The sequence below is a fragment of the Hirsutella rhossiliensis genome, assembly GCF_020360975.1.
Source record: "Hirsutella rhossiliensis strain HR02 chromosome Unknown scaffold00009, whole genome shotgun sequence".
Lineage (NCBI taxonomy): Eukaryota > Fungi > Ascomycota > Sordariomycetes > Hypocreales > Ophiocordycipitaceae > Hirsutella > Hirsutella rhossiliensis.
In genome coordinates, this window is record NW_025408675.1 from 16,911 (window position 1) to 41,187 (window position 24,277).

The window sequence follows — 24,277 nt, forward strand, 5'->3', positions numbered from 1 at the left end:
AAGTCTTGGCCCTCTGAAAATCGAGTTCGTCGTTATGCCAGGTCGATTTGGTGCGCCTCACAGGTTGCCAGCCAATCTGGTTGGCACGTCTGGCCTGTGCCTCGGTTTCCTCGCTCGTTCGTTTTGCGGCGGCATTGCGATCGGAAGGCTTGGTGCCGGTCAGGTCGATATGCATGACGGCAAATTTGCCGTTCCTGTTGTTGGTCATGCCCTGGAGTTTGGTGGGCACTGGGTTTCTTACACGACCGTCTGTGTGGAAGCCAGTGGAATCTAGGGCGTCTGAAGCTTGTCGTGAGTTAGCTACCGAGCATACGGACCGCTTCACGACGACACATGGCTTGTTGCATGCAGCGAGCGAAGGGACGAACCTCGAATCGAGCTGCCGCTGGTCGTGGGCGGTGTCGGGACTAGCGTGGGGGACAGTACGGAGGGCGCCTCATTGCGGGACGGCTGGTCGTCTGGCTTGTTGCTGGCGGAGGGGACGCGGTAGCTGCGCAGCGGGAACGAGTCAGCTAAATAGTCAAATGCGAGGAGGCGAGGCTCAGCGAGCGGTCCAGCACGACCGAGGACAGAAGAAGAAGAGAGGGTGGCCAACGCGCAGCGGCAGCCATGGCGACCACAGAGGTCCCGGGCTCAGGGCGAGCACCCGAGGACGTGCCATGCCCTCTGGAGTGGATTGCGGGCGGCGAGTCGCTCATGCGGCGACGTATCTCATGTTCCAGCGTCAAGCTGGGAGAGGGCCCGTCGTAGGTAGAGCCGCGGACAGGGCCAGGTGAGGCGGTGATGACTTTGGTGCTGGTCAACGGGTCAAGGTAGCTGATGATTTGGATCCCTGAGCGGTCGGTGCAGCGTGGCAGCGTGTCGTCGAGCAGGTGGCGGTGAAAGGCTCATGAAGAAGCTCTCCCCAGCCTCGACTGCCGAGTGAAAGGTTTGCAAGACGGACTCTTTGGGGCCAACGACGCATGGCATTGGCAAACAAGGAGAGGAAGAGAGCGAGCAAAGGCCCAGGCAGGTACTCTGGGCATGTGTGTCGCTAAAATTATGGCGGTCACGAGGGCTACCATTGAGCAGCGGCTCGGGCTTGTGCGTGCATGGGGGTGTATGCAAATGTTCTCAGTACAGCGGGCCATGGTACCGAGTACGCCTAGTACGGCGTGCTTAGGCAGGTAATAAACGGCCAGGTCCAGGGCCCAAGGCACTGTCGCCAGTGGCCAGCCGAGCCCTGTGGCGTCCGCCGGGCCAGCGTCGTTTCCAGCGGGCATTGGACAGAGTGGGGAAACAGAGGTGCTGTGGGCAACGAGGGGTAGGTCACTTTGGCGGGTGGAGGACATGCTCGGTACGGACCCGGTTGTACAGAATCCGCCCGAGGAACCTATTTCGCCCTGGCTATGCTTGCGTCTAGGAACCTCGGGAGGAGCCGAGACGAGGTAGAGATTGAGACGAGGGACTTGCCCAGCCACCTTTGCCTCGTATCGGCCCATGTGCAGGCACAGTTGACGGCTACAACGAGGTACATTAGAGTACGGTGCAACCTCGCCTAGTACATCGACGGTGTTGGCCATCTCACTCGAGAATACATTCGTACGTACAATGTGCTCGGAATATGTGTACACATGCCAGCCTCTGACTCGAGCCGCAGCGGCCAACCGTCCTATCTTGCCGTCCGCTGTTGAGAGAGGACCGTTGAGAATCAGCATGGCGGGCTTCCCCAGGGGCTCTCTGGAGACAAAGGTATCCTCTACCTCGCCCGCCGAGGTGAAGAGGTATTACTAGTATCGAGGCAAACGCGCCTCCAAGCTCCCTGCAGTTACCCTCGCTCCCATCAAGGTGCAACGTTGGCAGTTGCCTTACCTAAGGTACCCGAAAGGTACCTCTGCCGAGGCTCCCATCCACCTACAATCTTCCCCGAGTCCCCCGCACATCTTGGGTACCCAAGACAGGGCCCCCCTCGTACCTCCCTAGCGCGTCGGCAGGCCGGACGAGACAAGACGTTACGAGACGTCTTCATCATCAGCCTCGTGGCCAAAGATACCTTGTAGTCGCGCCGCTGCACCAACGTCACAACATCGCCATCTTCCTTGTTAACCCCCCTCTTCTCCGTCCTCCGCGGAACACAGGCTCGTTTGAACATACGCGCGCGTTCTGTGTTGCGGAGCACCGAGCCGAGGTCGCCCGCCATGTCAACCAAGTACGCCCTGCTCTCCCTGCCCCTCGGCGTCTTCGATTCCAGCGACCGCGACGACGCCATAGCAGCCCTGAGCGCCACCGTGTCTCCAGATAACGGCTCGGTCGGTCCCTTTCGGATCCCCGATTTCAAGATTGGCACCTTGGATGCCCTGGTCCAGCAGGCCGACGACCTGGCCAAGCTCGAGGCATCATGCCAAGCCGTCGTGGCAAAGGTTGGCGACTCGCTGCGCCAGCTTCTCAACAATGACGAGGAGCGACTCACCTCTTACAAAATGGTCAACGATAGTCAGGATTCCCGGAAGCCATGCGTGATGACTCGGGCATCGTGTAAGCCTGCTGACCACGTCTTGCTCAGAACCGACCGACCAGTACATCCGCGGCTTTAGCTGGAACAAGATCCGATACCGAGCCGACAAGTCCCTGGGAGAGCTTATAGACACACTGCAAAAGGTTCGATAACGCTTCTCGCAAGGCTACCCTCCCACTCACTGAAGCCGTCCAGGAGCTCGTCACCGTGGACAATGACGTCAAAACCAAGTTTAACCAGTACAACTCGGTCAAGACGAACCTTGCGGCCTTACAACGACGCCAGACGTGGGTGTCCGCCTCGATGAGCACTGCGCAATGCCGCTCGCTAACCATGCTTGTCCACCTGCAGTGGTAATCAGCCACCAAATCCCTCACTCCCGTTGTCGATCCTCGACTACTGGTCCAAGATTCGGAATTCATCGAGACCCATCTGATCGCCGTACCGACAAATGTCAAAGGACTTCATCAAGACATACGAGACCTTGTCCCCATGGTCGTCCCCGATCTGCGGTCGAGGTGGACCACGACGACGAGTTCACCCTCTTCGCGGCCGAGACATTCAAGAAGCACGGCCCTGACTTCATCCACAAGTGCCGCGAGCAAAAGTGGACGCCGCGTCAGTACACGTATGTTCAGGGCGGCCGCGAGGAGGAGCAGCGTGAGCTGGACCGGGTCACCAACGAAGAACGAAAAGTTTGCGGAGAGGCCTTGCGCTTGGGAAGGACCGGGTGGAGCGAGAGCGTCATGGTCTGGACCCATGTTCTGACGCTGAGGGTCTTTGTCGAAGCGGTCCTGCGCTACGGCTTGCCGCTGGACTATGTGACGGCTCTGGTCAAGGTATGCCGGATCTACTGGGCTTTTCATCCCCCTCCCCGGAGTGGAGCTTCCTTTTATCGACTCTCGCTTGGCCCAGACTTGAGCAGCCTCTTGAACAATTTCTGGCAGATACTGACGTGTGCGTCGCTCCACATAGACAACATCGAAACTGGCTCCCAAAGTCAAGTCTGCCCTGGACTTAAATTACTCATACCTGGGAGGCAACGCGTTTGGCCGGGACAAGCGCGGACGGGTCACCAAGGACGACGATGACGTCGGAGATGGCGGCGGCTGGGCTAGGGACGGGAGAAGGACAGGAGTACACGGCCTATGTCTACTACGAGCTCGAGTTGCCCTGACCGGGTCCAAATGGATGGCAAGTCGCATGTGTGTGCGTGTGTGGTGTACAGTGTGCTCCAGGCGGCGTGTATTCTACCTCTCCGCCTGCAAGGGAAAACCCGTTGGGGGGGGGAACGGGCGAGGGAGCGACGGGGGCTAGACTCGACGGGATGGCAGTTTCACTTCTACTTTAGCACATATTATGCAACTGCTCCTCGGTCATGGAAACAAGGATGATTGAAGTCCTAGCCTAGCTTGATGTAGCCTTTGTCAGCTAGCCACGCGGTGATTTGGGCGACGCAGTCCTCGACGGAGCTCTCGTGGGTCCTGATTGTGATTTCGGGACTGGTGGGCTCTTCGTAGGGGGCGGAGACGCCAGTAAAGTCCTTGATCTCGCCGGCGCGGGCCTTTTTGTAGAGGCCCTTCGGGTCGCGCTGTTCGGCGACGCTGAGGGGCACGTCGACGAAGACCTCGACGAAGGGGATGGGATCGTCGCCCTGGGTCGCGGACGCGGCGTGCAGCTGGCGGGCGAGGTCGCGGTCGGCGCGGTAGGGGGAGATGAAGGAGGTGATGGCGACGGTGGACGAGTCGGCGAAGAGCTTGGCGACCTGTATCGCGCGTCCGGAGGGTTGCCACGTCGTCGTTAGCAGACTGAATGGACCAGGTTTGTTTCTCCAGCCCCTTCTTTCCACCTTGTCTTGATACTCGGTGACTCTCTCTGCCCTCGTCTCCATTCCCCCCTCCCATCACCGGCACCGGGACAGCTCACCTCGGAGATGCGGCGAATGTTCTCGTTGCGGTCCTGCTCGGAGAAGCCAAGGTCCTTGTTGAGGCCGAAGCGGACGTTGTCGCCGTCGAGGCGGTAGGCGGCGAGGCCGAGGTGCAGTAGGTGCTGCTCGAGTGCGGCGGCGACGGTCGACTTGCCCGAGGCCGAGAGGCCCGTGAGCCAGAGAGTGAGGCCGCGCTGGCGGCGGAGCTCGTTGCGCTCGCGGCGCGTCAGGCCGGGATGCCAGGTGATGTTTCTGTGCGGGCGTTTTTTCCGTCGAATCAGTTTTCATTTCTGCTCGGCGGGAACAGACGGTCTCATCTCAATGCTCATGCTGCGCACGCGAGAGAGCGTGAGAGACACAGAGAGGGGAGGGCGGTAAAGAGAGCGCGCAACTTGGTACAGGACAAAAGACACGGCCCGCAGGCGATGGGCGAGTGAAAAGACTTGATGTAGAAATGAAACCAAAGCAAGCACATACGACGCCATTTCCAAGATGCTGTCGCTGGCCTGACGATGTCCTCCCTTGTTCCTCCTTTGCAGACCAGATGAGGTTTGGCAGTCAATCGTGGGGCGGGCGGGGTCGTTGAGAGAATCTACCCGTCAATCGGCCGGATCGGAAGCTTTCTCAAAAGGAGGAGAATGGAAAGAGGACGAGAAGGAGGACGAGAAGGACGATGAGAAGGAGGATGAGGAAGGGAAGAGGAGGCCGAGCTAAGAGCAAATCTATCTTGCGTACTAAAACTCAGCGCGAGTGAATCCAGTCTATTCTTTACAACTTTATGTATGCTCTGCTGCGCTGTGACGTGACGGTGCAACAGCCATTCTACATGTAGTACATACAGTACATGTGCAAGTCAACTCCCCTTGTCCCTGAAAAAGCCCACTTCTGCTGTCCCTTTCTCCCTCAGCCGTCGTCAGCTCATAAAGCACCACGATGGCGACAGCCCGAGGCGTCTCCACCAGCCCCATCCGTCCACTCGCCCATTTTCTTGTCTATCCATTCAGCTACATATGAGCACGGTCCAAGGATCGTACAAGACCATCGCGGCTCGTCTAGTCTATGAAATACACCGATCTAATACCGGTAAACATAGAAAAAATCTAGCCATACGTGCTCATACGGTTTCACAGGGGTCTATCGCCGACTCGACCCCATCCCGACTTGCCGAGGCTGCTAGTGCTTCCCTTCTGGAGGGCCCGTGCCGTTGGTTCGCCAGTCTGTTGTGTCTACCCGTTGGCTGTTTCGTTTCCGGCTTCTCCTCATGCCACAAGCGTTCGACGTGCCCGCTCCATGTGGGAGCAAAGGGCTCATGCGACGCAGCAAGATCGGCGTCATCGGAAAGCGAGTAGCGCGACGCGTGCCTCTCAGTGAATGCGCGGCATAAGCTACAGTATCGAGGCAGGACGAGTCAGCCAGGCAAGTCGTCGCAGTCCCTCGACGGGGTAGGTCGCGAAACTCACAGAGGCAAGCTTGGGCGAGACATATAAAGCATCGGCCTCGACCAGGACGGTCGGCTGCTCGCCCGGTTTGGCCAGAAGCTCAATGTGGCCCTTGACCCAGGCTTTGCGCCCCTCGACCTTTGTCGTCTTGGCCCGCAGCACGAGGAAGCTCCCCGCGGGCGTCGGCTTGCGGTAGCTGACGTTGAGGTTGGCCGTGACGCCAATATTGTGCGGCAGTGCGCCGAAGCAGCACCAGGCCAGGCCCTCGTCGAGCATGGTGGCGAGAAGCCGCCATGCACAAGGCGGGTGGCCGCACAGGTCCTCACCCACGTAGACGACGGACACGAGCGACTTGCCGCCGGCCTCGGTCCACGTCGTCGCCGGCACCGGCACCTTGCCAGGGCCCAGGAGCGCGGCCCCCGTCAGGCTGTGCGCACGGTACTGCGCCGGCATCTTCATGTGTGGGCGGGACTCGGTCAGCTCGGGCCGCCGGCGCAGCTCCGCCACCAGCGGGTGGCCGTTGATTGTCTCTTCGGCGCGGCGCGCTTCCTCGTCGGCGTCGGCGGCCGAGAACCTGCCGAGGCTCTCCTCGTCCGAGTAGAAGCCCAGGCCGCGGGCCGTCAGCGTCTTCCACGCCGCCGCCGCCCCGAGGGTGCTGAAGCCGAGGCCCAGGACGGCCAGCCAGAGGCCCTTGCGGAGCGCCCCGCCGCCACCCGCTGCGTTGCCTGCCGAGTGGTTTTGGCCGTCAGCCTGCGGTGTGTGTCGCAGCAAAGACCAGAGAAATGCGCACCTGTAGACGCAGTAGCAGCCGCCGTCGCCTCCCTTGGAGCCGAGTATCCTCGACACTGCTGTCGCCCAGCTGAACTGAGCGAGGGAATCCGGGCTTGCCATGGACACGGCGCCTTTCCTGGGGCAATGCGGCGCCCGAGGAGATGCCGGGTAAAGATGGCTGGCCGCAGTATCGCCATCGAGGACGTGTGGGAGATGCGTGGGTGCCTTTTTTATCTGGATTGTACTCGGCGCCCGAGCGAATAACAAAAGAAAGATAGAAAGTACTGTAGGAGAGAGCGAATAGGTGAGGAAGAAGAATCCAGGCAAAGGGGAAATGAGGACGACGATACTTTTCACCCGGCATGTACTTGCTCTAGTCCCTAAATGGCAGACGTACTAGAAGTATATTGTCTCACGCAGGCGCCCGGCGAGAGAATTCTTCGGCATTTTAAAAAGGGCCAATCCATTCAGTCCTCAGCAACAGCTGCACTCTTTGCAAAGCGGCATCCTCTTTTTGCAGTCACATCTAGACGCCCTCTTCCTCCCCTCCCAGCAACTCTGCGTAGTCGTCCACCGATGCAAACATAGGCAAGTCCCTGAGCGCCTTCCGCCGTGACCTCTTAGTCTTGGCCGTGTCTTCGTCCTTTGCTTCCTCCTCATCGTCTTCGCCAACCGCCACCAGGCCGTCCGAGCTACCCTCGTCCCCGTCATCCTCCCCGTCCTCGTCCTCATCCTCCAGGTCGCTGTCGAAGGACAGAGCGGGAGACGAGCCGTCTTCCGAGCCCATGTCCAGATCGTCCAGGTCATCAAAGCCATCGTCTGACCCGTCTGCCTCAATGTCGGGCTGAGTCGACACCAGCGCCTCCCAGATCTCATCTTCGGCATTCTCATCATCCCCGTCGGCCGGCGCCTTGGCAAGCGGCTCCTTGGTATCCCTCGAAACGTGCTGGAAGTATTCGTGGAAGAAGATGTCTTCGGCAGCAACGTCCTCGACCTTCTTCTTCCAGAAAGTCGCCGAATTGAGGGGCGCCGTCGTGGCGCCTGCACCCTTGCTGCCCAGCCACACGTCGCCCAGATCCTTGGTCGCCCGCAGCGGTTGCATGATGGATACCCCACGTGCACCGTGTGTCGACTTTGGATTCTTATACACAAACTTGTCCAAGAAGCGGATGAGTGAATGACTCTCCAGATCTGGTTTTGGCATCTTTCGATCCTTGTCCAGTAACACAGCCGCAGAGACTTTGACAGATGGGTGAAAGTGCATTTGAGCAGGGACCTAGACAGCTCGTCAGATGATGAAGGCGTGAGTGCCAACTCGGCGTGAGCTTACCATTTCCCACAAGCAGCTTCTCTGGGCGTTGCTGTGTTCAGGGTTGCGCTTCCGCCCATCGTACATGCCCTGTTCCTTGGACTCGTCGTCGTCAAACACGGAAGTCTCCGGCTCGTCCACGAGAGTCGACAGGTCAGGGAACGTTTGCCGAAGACTGGAAATGACGTAGAGGAGGCCGCAGATGAACGGAGGCTGATGTAGGCCTGCGATTTGCAGCATCCTCTTTGCAAAGGCCTTGACCCGTCGAACGTCGACATCGCTCTTCAGGGATCGGAGAAGCAGGTTGAGATAAAGCGCTTGCTTGGAAGACGTCACTAGCCGAGGGTCCAACAGCGACTCGTAGAGCGTCCGGTAGAAGCGGTCCGTCGCCAGGTTCCTCGCCGATGCGAGATGCTGGATCAAGAGCAGAGCCTGGATGGCCGTGTTCAAGTTGGTCGAGTGCGCAATCTTGAAAAGCGTGTCGAGATGGTGTTCCATGCTGTTGATCAGTTAGCTCGGGTCTGGAGAAAACGGCTCCGTGTTGCACGTACAAAGCGTCATTAGTCGTCACAAAGGGCGCAGCACGGTTGACGCCAGTCAAGATGGCCGACACAAGCTTGTCCGCAGCCTCAGTGTCCGGCACGGGCGGCTTCGGTGTCCCCGGCTTGCTATGTTTCTTTTCTACCGGTTTCCCCTGAACTTCCGGTTCGGTTTCCTGGTGCCCGCTTTGCGTCTTCAGAGTCGCCCGGCTTCATCTGCGCCGGGGTCTCGATGCCTCCAGTTTTCAGCAACGTCACAAACAGGTCGAAGTAGATGCGGATGAGCTCCTCGGCAACAGAGGGCTCCTTGCTGCTGAGGATGGTCTGGTTGAGGGTGTTGATTGCGCAATACCTGGATCGCGCGTCCTGAGAAGGGCGCAGGAGAATATCCTGTTCCACCATGCGGATGACAATGGGCTTCATCCCAGGGTGAGAGACTTGCAGCTGCAATAGAAGATAGGAAGCGCGAGACGATATTTTGCGATCCCTGTCGCCCAGCTTGTTGACAAGAAGCTTGAGTAGGTTGGACTCCTGCTCGGGCTTTTCCTTGAGAAGGCCGTAAACAAAATCCACCGCCTTCATGCGCGAGTACTCGATCTCATCTGAACACCACGATTCAAGCAACTGAATAATCTTGAAGTAGGTCTCCTTCAGCCAGTCCTCGTATATCCACGCAACCAGATGGGCTTCCGTGATCTTGCCAGGAAGCGGCTGGCCGGGAGACCATGTTTTAACCGACTTCCGCTGCAAAGTGCCCAGTCCGGGCTGGCTCTGAAAGGCTCGCAGGCGCCTGTCCGACGGAAGGAGAGTGCCCGGTCCGAACAAATCGACTAGGGCACCAATTGCACCAATCGCCTGAGCCCGACTCTTCTTGGAGGCCAGGTTCAGAAGGGCGTCGAGTGCGCGAATGTTATGGACTGGCGACTCCTGGACCGCCAACGTGAGGGCCGAAACTTTGTCGGTGAGGGTACCGGAGGACATGATGGTAGACAGAAACTTGTGTGACGAGGAAGCAAAGACACTGGTCCTGTACTTGGCCGTATCCTGCTCCAAAAGAGACTTGGCGTGCTTTTTGAGAGATTCGACAGAGGACGTAAAGGGGCCGAGCTGGTCAGACGTCGGACCAGGCAGCTTGCCTAGGCTGGCAGCATGCCATTCTGCCAGTGGCTCGAAAATCTGGTTAACCATGGTTAGTGGTCAGGGAGGCATTCCCTTGTTGCAATTTGCACTTACCATGCCCCCCGGCTTGCGATTGGCACCCCCATTGTCAGTCTCGGCCGGAGGCTCGTCAGCGTCGTCAGCGTCTTCGTCCTCTTCGTCTTCGTCTTCGTCTTCGTCTTCGTCCTGGATTTCCCCCTCATCACTGGCTTCTTGGGGTTCGAATTCGGCAAAGCCGAGCTCCTTAGACAGAGCTGCCAGCTCCTGCTTCAAGTTCTTATCAACCGAGCGCTTTGAATCCTGGGCGTAGTTCTCGTCGTCCGAGTCCACCTCGTTGATGAGTTCCAGGTCCTGCTCATCTCCTCCTAGCGCCTTGATTTCCGCCAGCAGCGCCGCCTGGTCGTCTTGGCGGTCCTTGGAGCCATCCTGAGGCGGTATGGCCTCGGACGCGCGCTGTCTCTTGGACTGCTGCTTGCTCGAAGCATTGGTGGGCGGCTTCTTTCGCTTGTGATCGTTGGCGCTCAGGCTCTTGTCAAGCTTGGACGTGAGCTTGGCGAGCGCGCCTTCATCGAAGCCTTTGGGCTCGTTGGAGGGCTGAGCGCCCTTGATTTTTTTCTTCGGCTCCTTAGGCATCGATTCGGCTCTTGAGCTGGGAGACATTGTGCTTCGACAACTTTTAAGGTGGGACTTTGCCGACCTTGTGAACTTTTTTCGACGGCCTTATCGCCTTATCGCCATCCCACCTGGGCGCTTGGCGCGGTTGGTGCGGCTCTGCCACGCGCCTGTGACGCTTCACCTTCAACGGCCATGCGACAGCTTGGCCAGTATCTCACTGGGGGCGCTCAATGGCTTAATGGAAATATTCATTTGGCGGCGCGAATTGACACTCGGCGCGACGTCACCATCACCCAACAATGATCTGCCTTCGAAGATGTGTCATGGGAGAAGCAGCCTCAAGCACCAAACTAGAGCCTTTTCGCGTTCAAGCGCATCCCTTCGGCCCCGGTCGGTCCTGTCAGGAATATGGCTCCCTACAGGCGGCTTGGCAGCGACAGAAGTGGAATGTGAGAACTGATTGCCCGGCTTGCTCTTTGAATCTGCTTCACTGACATACTCCAGCCGGACATGGAAAACTCGTTCGTGCGGGCTTCGTGCGGCAAGTGAGTTGATAGCCAGAGAGTGGAACCATGGACAAGTGTGCTCATTCCGTCGTCAAAGGCCCAATCAGGCATCTTCCAGATGCTTCCACTTGGGCTACGAGTGCAACAGAAGATCGAGGCCCTGCTTGACAGGCACATGCAATCGATAGGTACGCCGCGGCCTCCTTGGACACTGCGCCCCAGATCTTAACCACGCATCTTGCAGGAGCCTCGCGCCTCGCCCTTTCAGCCATAACGTCCGAGGAGCTGTGGCGAAAGAGCGGTCGACTAGAACATGTCTCGCCAGAGGTTGGTTTGGTCCTTGCTTTCTCCTTGTCCGAGATGTGCTGACCCTTTGCAGCTCTTTCGATTGACTGACCGTAGAAAGGTCCCGCTCATGTTGTCCCCGACTCATGAGGAAGAAATCACGACGCTTGTGGCGGGGACAAGACTGTCCAACAAGGACCTTCCACTGCGGCTGTATCAGACAAGTGAGTTCGTCCGTCCTTTAAGCTGTGCAGTGGATGCCGACTGACATTCATGTGTCAGCCCGAAAGTACCGAGACGAGATGCGTCCACGTCACGGTCTATTACGGTCCAGAGAGTTTGTAATGAAGGATCTGTACACCTTTGACACGTCAGTGGAAGCCGCCGTCGACACTTATCGGGAGGTTTCTGGCGCCTACCGGGCTTTCTTTGCCGACTTGAAGCTTCCCATGTTGGTGGCTGAAGCAAGCTCCGGAAATATGGGCGGCGACCACAGTCACGAGTATCACCTAACTAATCCCATCGGGGAAGACACGGTCGTGACTTGCAGCAGCTGCGGATATACTGCGAGCGACCAAGTTGCAATGTCGCGGCCGCCGTCTAGGGAACAACGACGAGCAAACGAAGAGACGGCGTCGGCTGACTTTTGCGTTTGGCGAGGCATCACCAGAGATCGCAAAACGCTGGTCAATGCGTGGTATCCCCGGCATGGGGATTCCTCGGCGGATGCAGACATCAACATTCACGCCGTGGAAAAGGCAGTTCCCGAGCTGGACACAAGCATCAGCGACCCACTCCGGTTCCTGAGCGAGGCTCGGGGCACTGAAGCAGATACTCCCCCGGCGACATTTGGAGTGGTGAATGTTGTCGACTCAAGGCTAGCACCCGCTTTTGCCAGGCTCCAAACGCAGCTTCCCATAATACCAGCTGGGTTGGGGGATGTCTCGGCGAGTCAGTCCGTGGTGATGGCGGCATCATCGGGTGAAGCCCTGAGTCTTGTGCGACTAGCAGACGGGGACGGCTGCCCTCGATGCGAGGATGGACATCTGCGGATCCAGCGCGCTCTGGAACTGGGCCACACTTTCTACCTGGGCACTCGCTACTCGGAGCCTCTGGGGCTGACCATCAACGGTCCCCGAGGGCCCATGGCAGTCCAAATGGGCTGCTATGGGCTGGGCATCTCGCGCATATTCGGGGCCGTGGCCGAGCACCTTGCCGACGACAAAGGCCTCAACTGGCCCCGCGCAATTGCCCCGTTCGAAGTCGCCGTGATCCCGTCTTCCGACGTGACTGCCGAAGCCCGAGACTTTTACGACATGCTCGCGGGTCAAGGATCGTGGGGCGCCGGGCTCGACGTTGTCCTGGACGATCGCAAGGCGTCGTTTGGGTGGAAGATGAAGGATGCCGACACCATTGGCTTCCCCGTTATTGTTGTGCTGGGGCGAGCGTGGAGGGAAAAGGGGGTGTGCGAGGTGCAGTGCAGGCGCCTCGGTGTAAAGGAGGGCGTGTCCGCCGAGGAGGTCGGCATCCGTGTCATGGGCCTGCTGTCGCAGCTGTAGGGCTCAAATACACATGCCGTGTCGTTGTCGTGATGGTTGGCTGGCAACCTTGCGTGCATCTACAGGTCGGAGTTTATCACATCAACTGTCTGAGAAGCCACGCTCAATCGGACCTTTCTGGATTCAAAACTCGGAACACTTGAAAGTCGCGTTCTATCGTAACATGTAAATTTGTGCTGCGACTTGGGTGCTGTTTGGCCTGCTGCATTTTGCAACTCGCCCACCGAACCGCCCCCACCAAGCGGAAGAGTACGTGCGTTGAGGGGCACTTAAACTGCTGCTGTCCTCGCTCACTCTCATTCGGCCCTCTTCCATCAACCAACCTGCGACCCTGAGTTCAGGCACAAAACCGCACCCGTGCCCGCTCGCCCTCCCGGCTGAAGATGTCTGGCGAACGCGAGACAAGTGCGAGTCCCCCAATGCGACGCGCCGCCCCACGCTGACTGCAGCGCACCCAGTCAACCTCGACACCCTCGAGCCTCAGCAGCTCGCGCAGGTCAAGAAGCAGCTCGACGAGGAGCTCGAGCATCTGACCCAGTCGTACGCCCAGCTGCACGGCGCCCAGGGCAAGTTCAAGGACTGCCTGCAATGCGTCCATGGCCGCTCGGCGGCTTCCGACGGTGCGTTCCTGTTTCCCAGGGACCCAAAGACGGACGAGGCCCCCTTTTCTTGTCCTCCCTGCAAGGAACCAAGGCGCGGAGCTGAGACTCGTGTTGACAGGTCAAAACTCGGTCCTGGTCCCCTTGACCAACTCGCTCTACGTCCGCGGCGAGCTCGCAAACTCGGATGCCGTCTTGGTGGACGTCGGCACCGGCTTCTTGGTGGAAAAGGTGCGTCTTTCGTGCCACTGCGTGTGCTTGTGCGCTGCTGACCTGCCTCTAGAAACTCAAGTCGGCAGAGCAATTCTACGAGGGCAAGGTGCAGGAGCTCACGAACAGCCTCAAGGAGCTTGAGGCAATCGTGCAACGAAAACAGGCAAACGTGAGATCCGTGGAAGAAGGTAGGGCTCTATCACGTTCACCTTCAGTGTCCTCATGCTTACGCCACCCCCCAACAGTTCTGGGGCAAAAGCTCATGGCTGCGCAAAGCCCCCAAGCTTCGGTAGCTGGATAACGAATGTGGGAGCAAGCGGGCCGCACGCAATTCAAGCGACAACGATAGCGTTGAATGTGCAATCATGTTTAGATACATCAGTCTAGACTAGACGTGTACGCCTGCTGCATCACCTCGTCGGTCGACTACGCCTCCTTCTGGGGCATGTTCGCGTCCCAGTCCACTCCACCCAACGCAGCCTGAATCTTGACGACATGCTGCAGAAACTCCAGAAATCGGTCTTCTAGGCTGGCGTCACCTCCCGGCCAAATATTTCGAAGCCCTTCGCCCCAATATTTCCTTCGCTCACCCGGGCTGACGTTGTTGATTGCTTCACTCCAGTGCTTTCCGTAAAACTCTATTCCCCACCAAGTCTCTGGCTCTCGGTGCGTCATCATCTGAGGCCATGCCTGAGAGACACTGATCTCGACGAGGAACGGAGTGTCGCGAAACGGCAGGAGAACCGAAGTTTTCAGTATGGTTTCCTCAACCTCGTCGCCACCTGGCCGTGTCAGGACCAGACGTGGTGATTGCATCGAGGCTTTGTTGTCCTCCGCCCCCTGAGAGGTCAGTTTGAGTCTTTCCATGATGCCCCGGAGGTCAGCCGGAATGCTTGCTGTCGACTCGCATGAGTCGACCTGAAGATTCCAGTCAAGTTGCCTGGGACGAGTGAGCCAGTGCCAGACAAGACCGGTAACGTTGGGGCCTACATGTCGGGTGCGGCCACCGTCCAGTTCAAGCGAGGCCATTTCTCGCGCCTGATGATCCTGGCTGCAGACAGCTGTAGTTCCGGATGCTTGCCTGTTGGCGCCTGCGTGGTTGCCACAAGCTCTTGGTCTCGGACTTTGAGGAATACAGTGCACCGACGGGGCACTCCGTCTATTCCAACGCCAAGGATTCCCACCACAGGGTTCTGCAAGTGCTGTACTACTTTGTAGGCATGGTGGACATCGGATAGGCTGGGGGCCTGTTAATCTAGAAAACTCGCGGCTCTCTCGCCGGTCCATAACTCACCGAGAAATCAGGCTGGCACCGCCGCGGATAGAGTACTGAGGGATCATTTTGGAGAAGTCGGCATAAGACATGTTCTGGCCCAGGCCCTTCTTTCTCTGGCGCACTTCCAGGCGGCCAATGTTGACGCGCATCCTGAGGTCGGCTCCCAAGGCACGCAGGATATCTGTCGACGGGACGAGACTGGCCTGAAGCTGATGGCAGAGGTCCTTGGCAACGGCCGCGATATCTCCACGCGTGGCCTTTACAGTTAGAACATGGGGACGCGAGTTCAATTCGACCTTGACAAGGGCGTCCTTGGGGGCGTTGGCAGGTTCCTGGACCAAGAAGCGCGTAGTCAAGTTTTCGCTCGACAGTCTCATGTCGTGAATGCACCAGTTAATGTCCTTTATGGCTTCCTGCAGCCGCGTGATGTGCTTGCTGCGAAGCTCGAACACGTTGGGCTGGACTCGCGTGATCCAAACCTTGTGCTTCTTGCGAACATCGTTGAGTGCAGTGGGATCGTCTAGGCCGCGAGGAAGCATGTGTTTTCCTGGAATCACCAGGGTGGCCTGCACTCGAGTCAATCGATGGCGACTTGTCAACCAGCCGCATGTCCAGATATACCTCCAACAGGTCCGGCTCAGTGGGAGGGGGGCCCAAGTGTGCTTCTTCAGCAGCGGCCACGGCTGCCTGCCGCTTCGCGTCCATTTGATATTTGGCAGTGCCCATTGTCGCTTGCTTGCCGAAAGCTTTTTTGCTTCGCTCGGCATCCTGCCGCTGAGGCTGCGCCCAAGGTCGGTCGCCTTGACGGGGCGGCGGCCCAGAACTTGCCTGGCCTCTTTTCATGGCCGACACTGCTTCAGCTCCGCTGGCTGTCTTCGGTTGGGTGTGGGAGCTCTGGAGGATGACGGGGGCGTGATTTGACAGTGCAAAGTGAGGTCGAGGATGGAAGTTGGGCTGTGTTGCGGCAACCGTGCAGAGGGAGAGGGAAAGTGTGGAGGGAGGCGACCAAGTCACTTTTTTGGTGCCTGAACAGTAAGATGCCAAAGTTATGTGCCTAGGAAGGAAGTGCTCAAACGGGGCTTCCTCGAACATAGGGGCAGGTACGGGGGTAAGCAAGCGAGATAGCTCTTCCTGCCTATATTTAGAGAAGGGCTCAGGAGTCAAGGCTGTATTCTTAAGCGCCCAGTTAGTATGCTGGTATCGTAGAAGAGACGAGTAAACCGTCTCTACCTCTATACAGGTAGCCGAGAAAGGCGATTCTGTATAATACTAGTGCCTCTTGCGGCCGGCCATACCGCTAGAAATGTTTGTATAGGTGGTATTGACTATTGACTGTAGGCCAGTAGGAGTATACAGGATGCTCTGTCATCACAGCTGCCGCCTATTTGCGTTCTCATTCTCCGAATTCCAGAGGCCCAGTCTATAGATAGAATCCGTTTGCAGTTCTATGCCAAGGCATTGCCATGTCCGCCGTTTTATTATTGATGCTAGTTGAGTAGTTTCAAGTTTGTCACGGGAGCAGAGTGAGAACACTGTAAGTTGTAATGCGTAAACGGCAAGAATTCATTTGACACCCCCTGCCGGCCGTGATGTAGGTACGCCTTTCTTCTCTGGGTTTCCATCGACTCACTGAGAGCTGGCACCTGCAACCCTCAAAGCCCAAGTTCACAGCTCGAACTTCTCCAAGTCCAAACGTCCATGGTACGTACCTTGGGCGATACCTTACCCATCTCGGTGAGCGGCTTGCTGAGTCATTCATCATTCACCCACCGTCCCGGAACGCGTCTCCCGCGACGCGTTATAATGACAAAGTGACGGACCAAACTGTCGCACGCAACCATCACCCGTCATGGCGCCGCGTAACCCCACGAGACGAGCCGCCGAGCCGCAGCACGTCCGCCGCAAGCACGCCGCCCCCGGCACCGCCCTCGAGGACTCGGACGAGGAGGCGCTGGGAAGCGACGACCTGCCGTGGGAATGGATCTACAACGTCGAGGAGCCGGCGCACGACGATGACGGCGACGACGGCGGCGGCGAGGGCGACAGGAAGAGGAGGAAGGTGTCGGGCAGCAAGATCGTCGGCGCGCGCATGGGCAGCCTCCAGTGCCGCGTCGGGGATTGCGTGCTCCTCAAGGCGGACGGGTCCAACGACGCTTGGGTGGCCATTATTTGCGAGTTCATCGATGGCGATGCCGACGGCGACATGGCTGCCAACTTTATGTGGTTCTCGACCGAGAAGGAGATTCGAAACAGGAACAAGAAGCGCAACGATTTCTACTGGGTACTACTACCCCGACCACACCCTCCCTCGCGGGCTTCTATCAAGACTAACCCCGGGCCCGACACCAGAACGAGCTCTACATTTCGCCTTCCTGGGACGTCAACCCCCTTGCTTCCATCAACGGCAAGGCTAAGGTCATGTCACTCGAGGCCTTTCTCAAAAAGTTCCCCTCAGGCAAGGTGGCGCGCCATCTCCCCGACTTTGGCAGGACCTTCATCTGCCGACGGGGCTGCAACACCCGCACGGCCACGTATACGGACGAGTTCGTCTGGGAGGACATCTACCGCGGCGGGGACGACGTCTTCGACCTGATTGAGCGCACAGAGCAAGACACAAAGGCCGTGCGCAGGCGCCGCAAGCCCCGGAGCCAGTCGCCGCACGAGGATGCTTACCTACCCCCTCCCAAGACGCCGACAAAGCCCGCGCCCCGGCCAGCCGCGACGCCCCAGTCCAAGAAGAGGTATGCGACGCGCTCCCCCACCCTGCGGAGAAGGTAAGGCTTCCTTGCTGACCATGCACCAGGAGCGCTGCCAAAAGGCTCGAATTCACCCCCTTGGCGACTCGCAAACTCTCGCCGAGCAATGTCCAATCATCCCCCTTTCAAATCGCACGCTCCCGCCTCCATGTCTCGTCCGTACCAGCCTGCCTCCCGTGCCGCGAAGGCGAATTTTCTCTCGTCTACTCGCACCTTGAGGCGGCCATTGGCGAGGGCACTGGCAACTGCATCTACATATCCGGCACGCCGGGCACGGGCAAGACCGCCACCGTGCGCGAGGTCATCGCCCGGCTAGAGGAGGCCGTCGGCTCGGACGAGCTGGACGACTTCATTTTTGTCGAGATCAACGGCATGAAAATCACCGATCCGCACCAGTCCTACACGCTGCTGTGGGAGGCCCTCAAAGGCCAACGCGCAAGTCCGTCGCAGGCCCTGGATCTTCTTGAGCGCGAGTTTAGCAATCCCAGTCCGCGGCGCATTCCCTGCGTCGTCTTGATGGACGAGCTTGACCAGCTCGTCACTAAAAACCAGGCCGTCATGTACAACTTCTTCAACTGGCCTACGCTACGGCACAGTCGGCTCATCGTCCTTGCGGTAGCCAACACCATGGATTTGCCCGAGCGGACGTTGAGCAACAAAATCAGCAGTCGTCTGGGTACGTCACGTCAATTGGTAGTCGAGGCTTCGTATATATACCAGGGTCCGAGCTGACAAGAATTCTCCCTTAGGCCTCACACGCATCACCTTTCCGGGCTACACACACGATCAACTCATGAAAATCATCCAGTCACGTCTCGAGGGCGTGCCCGGCGATGTTGTAGACCCGGACGCGGTTCAGTTCGCCAGCCGCAAAGTCGCCGCCGTCAGCGGCGACGCCCGAAGAGCCCTCGACATCTGCCGCCGCGCCGTCGAGCTCGCCGAGGGCGACGCCCAAGGCGACCCTCAGACACCGAGCAAATCGGGATCCCACAACCAAGCGCGGCGCGGGCGAGTCACCATAGCCACCGTCAAAAAGGCCATCAACGAGGCAACCACCAATCCCGTCCAGCAACACCTTCGCAGCCTCCCGCTCATGTCAAAGCTCATCATGGCGGCGCTGCTGCTGCGGAACCGAAGGACCGGCCTCGTGGAGACGACGTTTGGGGATACTCTGGATGAGCTGCAACGAGCAACAGCCCATTCCGCGCCGACGAACCCTGGTATGGCCATGATCCTCGGCGACGGCTCAAAAGGGACTCCAGGGACGGGTCGTCGGATCGTGAGCAGGCCCCGCTATGTTCACACTGCAGCTCTAGACCTTGTGGGCGCCGGGTTGGTGCACTTGGAGGCCCATCGGGCCGAGAGATCTAGCAAGCTGCGGCTTGCAATAGCCGACGACGAAGTAAAGATGGCTCTCCGTGATGACGGAGAGCTCAAGTCCATGGGTATTGGGATATGAAGTGAACAATAGCCGAAAATAGCAAGCCGACGTATTCAGTCCATCCCGACGGAAGCGCTCTTGTGATGAATGAGTGGGTTCATGTCCCGTCACGCCTAAAACTTGCGCCGTGCCAGACTCGGCGTCCACTGTATCGGATGGGTCTCCGCCGAAGCCTTTTCATCCTGCTTCCATATCTTGACTAAAAAAGGGGTCAGCACTCGGCCCAGTACGGTCAGCGGGTTTGAAAGGGCTTACTGGTCTTGTCGGCCTCGCCGCAGATAAGACGTAGTCCTGAGCGGTCAAAGGTCGAACTCATGATGCCCGACTCGGCGTCGAGAGAGCCGGGTTGCGCCGTCGTGTCGAGAGCCTGGAAGCGGTATCCAGACTTCCAGTCCCAGAAACTCATCGATCCGTTGTCACCTGCGTTCACGATCGTTAGCCGCCGCGGTGGAAGAGGCCAGGGACAGTGAGGCAGTTCCTCGGCGGGTCCGCATACCTCCTGAGAAGAAGACGTTGTTTTGGTTGACGCTCATCGTGTTGATGATCGCGTTGTGCCCCTCAAAGTTCTGCATAAAGGCAGCCTCGGGGCACTTCCACTGCTTGATGCTCCCGGTACTCGCGCTCGCAAAGGTGAACTCGGTAGGGTGCACGGCAAGGGCCCGGACGCCCTTTTTGTGGTGAGTAAGGACACCCATTGCCTTGCCCGCGGCAAGGTCCCACAGCCTCACGGTGGAGTCGAGGGAGCCGGTGATGACCTGCGGATCTGCCTCTTGACACTTGACGTCGGCGACGGTCTGGGTGTGGCCGGACAGGACGTGGATGTTGCTCCTCGTCCGCATGTCCCAGACCCTGGCAACGCCGTCTCGGCCGCCGGTGACGAGAACGTCGAGAGTAGGGTGGAGGGAGAGGGTGTAGACGCCGCTCAGGTGGCCGTGGTAGTGGCGGATGACTTTGTTGGTCTCGAGGTCCCAGCACTTGACCATCTTGTCTTCGCCGCAGGAAAAGAGGTATGGGTGTCTCGGCGAGACGGCCAAGCCGCGAACGGTGCTGATGTGGCCCGTCAGGGTAAGGAGTAGAGAGCCAGCGGCAAGGTCCCAGATCTTGATGGTCCTGTCGCCCGCACCACTGGCAAACCACTTGTTGCCAGGCTCAACCGCAAGACTCCGAACCCAGCCCAGGTGCCCCGAAATGACCCTCATCAGCTTCCAAGGCGGGTGCCATTCCGGTTTCACCTGCTGGTACGCCGATGCACCTCTCGTCGCCAGGCTCATGTCTTTGGACGCCGACTCTCCGGCCGGGCCCTGTGCCGCCGAGGAGCCAGCAGGGCCCTCGAGAAGCTTCTGCGTCGTCTTGCCGCCTGGTTTGGCCTTGACGAGAGCCTTGCCGGGCCTTTTTCCGGGATGCCTCGCGGCCAGCGACGGCGGCAGCGTCTGCGCGGTGGCGTACTCGGCGAGAAACCTGTGCTTCAAGATAGGGTCCTCGGCCACGTCGTCCTGGGCGAGTCGCTGTCGCTTGCCGCTGAGCTGTCCGCCGGCGGACGCCGTGCGGGCATATAGAGTGTGCGAAGCTCGTGCGTTTTGCGATGCGAGTGCGTCGAGCCGGGACACATCTTGCGGCGTCTCCATTTTGATCGGTCGAGTTCGGCCGTCGGTAGATGAAGAGAAGAGCTGGAAGGCTGGGAGGAAACTTGAATGCAGCCGCCTGTGGCGCTAGCCGCCTGTGCGCCACTTACGCCACAGGCGATGGACGCAGCCCTTGGAGGCTCATTAGCCGCCTTCGTCGTCATCCACCTTGTTGCCTCGTCTTCGTCTCGAGCTACCAAGATACTCTCAACTCGCCCATCCAATAGGCCTCTACCCCTCTCTACGGAAAGTGCATCTTGAAGACACCGGGCTGCAATCTGGATCAAAGCGAAGAGGCACACAGCCATGGACGAGGAACAGGATCGTTTCCCGCTGCATACCGCCGCTCGCGGAGGCCGAGGTGAGAACCACGCGTCAGTCGATGCGTACCTCGAAGCTTGAAACGTTTCTCACGACGGAAACAAGTGGCCAGGGCCGAGGGACTATTGGAGGTACGGCGATAGCTCGCCACACCCTGCTAGCCCAGTCTTACGCACATGACCCTTTCGTGCAAGGCTGGTGAATCGCAGATTAACCCGTGCTTGGCCAGAGCGACCCGAAGCTATCGAAGCGCAAAGATGACGACGGCCGCTACCCGATTCACTGGGCCGCCTCATCCAACTGCTACGACATTGTCGTCCTGCTCGCCAACCAGCCCGGCTTTGAGCCTGACGTCCAGGTCAGCCGCCTATCCAGCCTCGGCATCGCGCAAAAGCAGAGGACTGATTCATCCCATGGCGGGGCAGGATGAGAGTGGCTGGACGCCTCTCATGATCTCGGCTAGCGTCTCGGACAGCGAGCGTGTCCTCAAGGTACTCTTGCAAAAAGGCGCCGACGTCAACGAGAGAAGTAAGCTGAAGAAGAAGAAACTCTACTCAAGACGCTGACATTGGTCCAGACAGCAGCGGCCAGGTCAGAAAGCCCCCAGCCGCCGCGGGGGCGATAAAATGATGAATGCTGAACCGTCGGCAATCGCTGCTAGACTGCTCTTCACTTTGTGGCCTCGAAGAAGAACATGGACGTTGCCCGCCTCCTCCTCGTCGACTCCAAGCCCCCGGCCTCGACCCGGGTCCGCGACCGCCGCGGTCAATATCCCATCCACCGCGCCGCGGCCGTTGGCTCCGCTCCCATGGTCAGCCTGCTGCTCAAGAACCGCAGCCCGCTCAACCCGGCCGACACCGAGGGTTACACGCCCCTGCACCACGCAATCGCAGAGGGCCACGGTATGGACGGGTGCTTATTTCCAGATTTTGCCGACTGCTTTGCTGACTGGTTCATGTCACGCAGGAGATGTTGCAGTCATGCTGCTCAAGGAGGGTGCAGACCATACCCTCAAGACCAGCGAGGGTGAGCTGGCGCTCGACCTGGCACCAGACAAAGAGGTAAGTAAGCCCTTCGGCGCCGACCAAGCAAAACGCTTTTTGCCCATTCGCCAGCTCATGAGTACTATCCACAGGTACGCGGCTATATCATGCAGGGAGCCGAGAGAGAAGGCATCGACCTGTCCCTTTGAAGCACCTGTGGCCTTTTCTTCTTTCCAACTGCGACCTGCCTGGTTACCCCTTTTGTCCCTAGAATCCGAGGGTCATAGCCATGGTGTCACGTCCATCAGGCGTGCATGTGCCGATATCAAGATAGCAAGGTCAAGTGAGCATGCTTCATGAAACGTCATTGCTCTGCATCATCTAGCCGACTATACGGCGAGCTGAATCGTCTTGGTAGACTCGATATGGCGCTTGTACTTTTCCAGCCGCTTGTCGACAACTCCATTAGGGCCCGCATACTTGTCGACCTGCTCAGCACAGCGGCCGATGAACAGCTTAGGGTCCATCAAGCCGTCCACCTCTCCCCAGATGGGCTTCTGCTCACGCAGTGGTCAGTGCTGTACCAATGTCACGCATGGGCGCTTTGGGTCACTCACGAAGAACTCTGTCCTCTTGATTCGCTCAATGAGATCGTTGCTGCCGCCCTCCATCTTGACATGATAGGCCGCCTCGCGCGAGAGAAGCCGGATCTGCTCGTGCGCCACCTGTCTAGAGGCGCCGTGGTTGACCATGCGAATGAGGATATTCTCCGTCGCCATGTACGGCAGCTCCTGCATAAGCTGCAAATTGATGACGGCGGGGAAGACAACCAGGCCGTCGCTGACATGGTCGAGACTGGTGACAATGGCGTCGGCCAAGAAGAACATTTCTGGAATGTCCATGCGGCGAATGGCGCTATCGTCGAGGCTACGCTCCAGCCATTGCTGTGAGAATGTGTCGCTGAAGTTTGAGGAAATGTTGCTCAGCTTGCGGCCTAGGCTGCAGATTCGCTCCGCCCTGCGAGAGTGTCAGTCGGATGCCAAGGCTGTGGTCTGTCGATGTCTCATCGGCTCACGTCATGGGGTTCGACTTGAAGGGCATGGCCGACGAGCCAATCTGTCCGGCAACATGAGGCTCATCCAGCAGCTTGTCGTGGCAGAGATGGCGAATGTCCTACGTCGGTTAGCAGGGGAAGCTCGACAGCCTTCCGCAAAGAATGCTGCTTTTGCTTACCGTGGCAATGCGCGTCGCTGTGGCTCCCAAGGCGGACAGCGCGTTGGCTACTCGCAGGTCGACCTTGCGGGTGTAGGTCTGGGTGGAGATGTCGTAGCAGCCGGAGAAGCCGGCCTTTTGGCAGAGAATCTCGTTTAGCTTGTCGACCTTTGCGGCGTCGTTTTGGAAAATCTCCATAAAGGACGCCTGGGTGCCGGTGGTGCCCTGAGCGCCGCGGAAGCGCAGGCCGGCCCTGACATACTCGATGTCGTCGAGATCGAAAACCAGGTCCTGGAGCCACTGGGCGGCGCGGCGTCCGAGGGTGATGGGCTGTGCCGCTTGATAGTGCCTTGAGAGCGGTTAGAGAGGCGCGACGGGCAGACAGGTCGACGGCGAGACTCACGTGAAGCCCAGGGTCGGCAAGTCCTTGTATTGGCAAGCAAACTTGGACAGGGAGCTGATGACCCTGGCGAGCTTGGGAAGAAGCAAGTCTAGCGCATCACGCAGGAAGATGAGATCGGCATTGTCCGTCACCTAGGGGGGGCAGGGTTAGATTTGACGTCGAGATCGTGTGCGTGTGTACATACTGGTGAGCGCCTGTTAGCCTCGACTGCCAGTGTGCACGACTGGCCACGGGATTCTCACCGTAACATGAGGTTGCGCCAATGTGGATGACGCCCGCGGCAGCCGGGGCGTCCTTTTCGAGGGCGTGGATGTGGGCCATGACATCGTGCCGGACACGGCGCTCCTCGTCGGCGGCCACCTTGAAGGCGGCGTCGCTGACGACAAGGTTTGCGCGGATGGCGTCGAGGGCCTGGTCGGTGATTTGCGCGACGCCGAGCTCCTTCTCAGCCTCGGCGAGCCAGAGCCAGAGTTGACGCCAGGTCGAGACGCGCTGCCGGGGCGTGAAGATTCGCCTCATCTCGCTACCTGGGAGGGGGAGGGGGAGGGGGGTCAGTCACAGCGGCGGGGGCAAGCAGGGGAGCAGGAACTCGGCCTTACTGGTGTAGCGAGACACCAGAGGGGTCTGGTACTCGTCGAAAGAAGAGGCGGACATGATGGGCGCGGGATACGGTTGTTGCTGAATGGCAGCGAGGGCGGATGGGAGCAGCCGAGGTTGATGGCAAGATGGTTGAGCTTACGGGGCGCAAGAGAATTTATGACACGCTATTTAATTAACTTACAGACTTTTTGGATTATTAGCTGGAGAATGAGTTCATTCGCATTCACGCCCCACCCGCGCCACGGATGT

The 24,277-nt window shown here is 58.8% G+C and overlaps 11 protein-coding genes across 11 annotated transcripts; 5 read left to right on the plus strand and 6 right to left on the minus strand.

Moving 5' to 3' along the window:
- Positions 1 to 2,177: 2,177 nt before the first annotated feature.
- HRG_07774 (v-ATPase subunit C domain-containing protein) lies at positions 2,178 to 3,671 on the plus strand (the record flags this gene model as incomplete). The annotated part of the gene is made up of 7 exons (XM_044866245.1): positions 2,178 to 2,472; positions 2,543 to 2,637; positions 2,690 to 2,781; positions 2,846 to 2,896; positions 2,955 to 3,333; positions 3,470 to 3,565; positions 3,630 to 3,671. The coding sequence occupies 7 exons, from the start codon at positions 2,178 to 2,180 to the stop codon at positions 3,669 to 3,671; spliced, it is 1,050 nt and encodes a 349-aa protein (XP_044718134.1).
- A 225-nt stretch (positions 3,672 to 3,896) lies between these two features.
- Positions 3,897 to 4,750, minus strand: HRG_07775 (adenylylsulfate kinase domain-containing protein; the record flags this gene model as incomplete). Its single annotated transcript, XM_044866246.1, has 3 exons — positions 3,897 to 4,259; positions 4,421 to 4,673; positions 4,731 to 4,750. The coding sequence occupies 3 exons, from the start codon at positions 4,748 to 4,750 to the stop codon at positions 3,897 to 3,899; spliced, it is 636 nt and encodes a 211-aa protein (XP_044718135.1).
- A 1,056-nt stretch (positions 4,751 to 5,806) lies between these two features.
- On the minus strand, positions 5,807 to 6,751 carry HRG_07776 (thioesterase family protein; the record flags this gene model as incomplete). The annotated part of the gene is made up of 1 exon (XM_044866247.1): positions 5,807 to 6,751. One exon carries the CDS (start codon positions 6,749 to 6,751, stop codon positions 5,807 to 5,809), a length of 945 nt encoding a protein of 314 aa, XP_044718136.1.
- Positions 6,752 to 7,157: 406 nt separating this feature from the next.
- HRG_07777 (CBF/Mak21 family domain-containing protein) lies at positions 7,158 to 10,297 on the minus strand (the record flags this gene model as incomplete). The annotated part of the gene is made up of 6 exons (XM_044866248.1): positions 7,158 to 7,374; positions 7,456 to 7,907; positions 7,962 to 8,439; positions 8,492 to 8,639; positions 8,716 to 9,655; positions 9,713 to 10,297. The coding sequence occupies 6 exons, from the start codon at positions 10,295 to 10,297 to the stop codon at positions 7,158 to 7,160; spliced, it is 2,820 nt and encodes a 939-aa protein (XP_044718137.1).
- Positions 10,298 to 10,568: 271 nt separating this feature from the next.
- On the plus strand, positions 10,569 to 12,602 carry HRG_07778 (tRNA synthetase class II core domain-containing protein; the record flags this gene model as incomplete). The annotated part of the gene is made up of 7 exons (XM_044866249.1): positions 10,569 to 10,701; positions 10,757 to 10,797; positions 10,856 to 10,946; positions 11,003 to 11,085; positions 11,138 to 11,267; positions 11,326 to 11,994; positions 12,052 to 12,602. 7 exons carry the CDS (start codon positions 10,569 to 10,571, stop codon positions 12,600 to 12,602), a joined length of 1,698 nt encoding a protein of 565 aa, XP_044718138.1.
- A 383-nt stretch (positions 12,603 to 12,985) lies between these two features.
- Positions 12,986 to 13,715, plus strand: HRG_07779 (prefoldin subunit domain-containing protein; the record flags this gene model as incomplete). The annotated part of the gene is made up of 5 exons (XM_044866250.1): positions 12,986 to 13,007; positions 13,052 to 13,222; positions 13,323 to 13,432; positions 13,485 to 13,602; positions 13,660 to 13,715. The coding sequence occupies 5 exons, from the start codon at positions 12,986 to 12,988 to the stop codon at positions 13,713 to 13,715; spliced, it is 477 nt and encodes a 158-aa protein (XP_044718139.1).
- Positions 13,716 to 13,840: 125 nt separating this feature from the next.
- On the minus strand, positions 13,841 to 15,416 carry HRG_07780 (uncharacterized protein; the record flags this gene model as incomplete). Its single annotated transcript, XM_044866251.1, has 4 exons — positions 13,841 to 14,354; positions 14,405 to 14,653; positions 14,709 to 15,256; positions 15,312 to 15,416. 4 exons carry the CDS (start codon positions 15,414 to 15,416, stop codon positions 13,841 to 13,843), a joined length of 1,416 nt encoding a protein of 471 aa, XP_044718140.1.
- A 1,123-nt stretch (positions 15,417 to 16,539) lies between these two features.
- On the plus strand, positions 16,540 to 18,905 carry HRG_07781 (ATPase family associated with various cellular activities (AAA) domain-containing protein; the record flags this gene model as incomplete). Its single annotated transcript, XM_044866252.1, has 4 exons — positions 16,540 to 16,971; positions 17,040 to 17,431; positions 17,494 to 18,122; positions 18,196 to 18,905. 4 exons carry the CDS (start codon positions 16,540 to 16,542, stop codon positions 18,903 to 18,905), a joined length of 2,163 nt encoding a protein of 720 aa, XP_044718141.1.
- Positions 18,906 to 19,000: 95 nt separating this feature from the next.
- Positions 19,001 to 20,512, minus strand: HRG_07782 (WD domain, g-beta repeat domain-containing protein; the record flags this gene model as incomplete). The annotated part of the gene is made up of 3 exons (XM_044866253.1): positions 19,001 to 19,086; positions 19,143 to 19,307; positions 19,384 to 20,512. The coding sequence occupies 3 exons, from the start codon at positions 20,510 to 20,512 to the stop codon at positions 19,001 to 19,003; spliced, it is 1,380 nt and encodes a 459-aa protein (XP_044718142.1).
- Positions 20,513 to 20,815: 303 nt separating this feature from the next.
- Positions 20,816 to 22,022, plus strand: HRG_07783 (ankyrin repeats (3 copies) domain-containing protein; the record flags this gene model as incomplete). Its single annotated transcript, XM_044866254.1, has 8 exons — positions 20,816 to 20,870; positions 20,936 to 20,961; positions 21,060 to 21,188; positions 21,256 to 21,358; positions 21,408 to 21,421; positions 21,492 to 21,732; positions 21,797 to 21,891; positions 21,966 to 22,022. 8 exons carry the CDS (start codon positions 20,816 to 20,818, stop codon positions 22,020 to 22,022), a joined length of 720 nt encoding a protein of 239 aa, XP_044718143.1.
- A 180-nt stretch (positions 22,023 to 22,202) lies between these two features.
- On the minus strand, positions 22,203 to 24,082 carry HRG_07784 (lyase domain-containing protein; the record flags this gene model as incomplete). The annotated part of the gene is made up of 7 exons (XM_044866255.1): positions 22,203 to 22,370; positions 22,431 to 22,830; positions 22,889 to 22,986; positions 23,047 to 23,374; positions 23,429 to 23,559; positions 23,609 to 23,955; positions 24,028 to 24,082. The coding sequence occupies 7 exons, from the start codon at positions 24,080 to 24,082 to the stop codon at positions 22,203 to 22,205; spliced, it is 1,527 nt and encodes a 508-aa protein (XP_044718144.1).
- Positions 24,083 to 24,277: the final 195 nt, after the last annotated feature.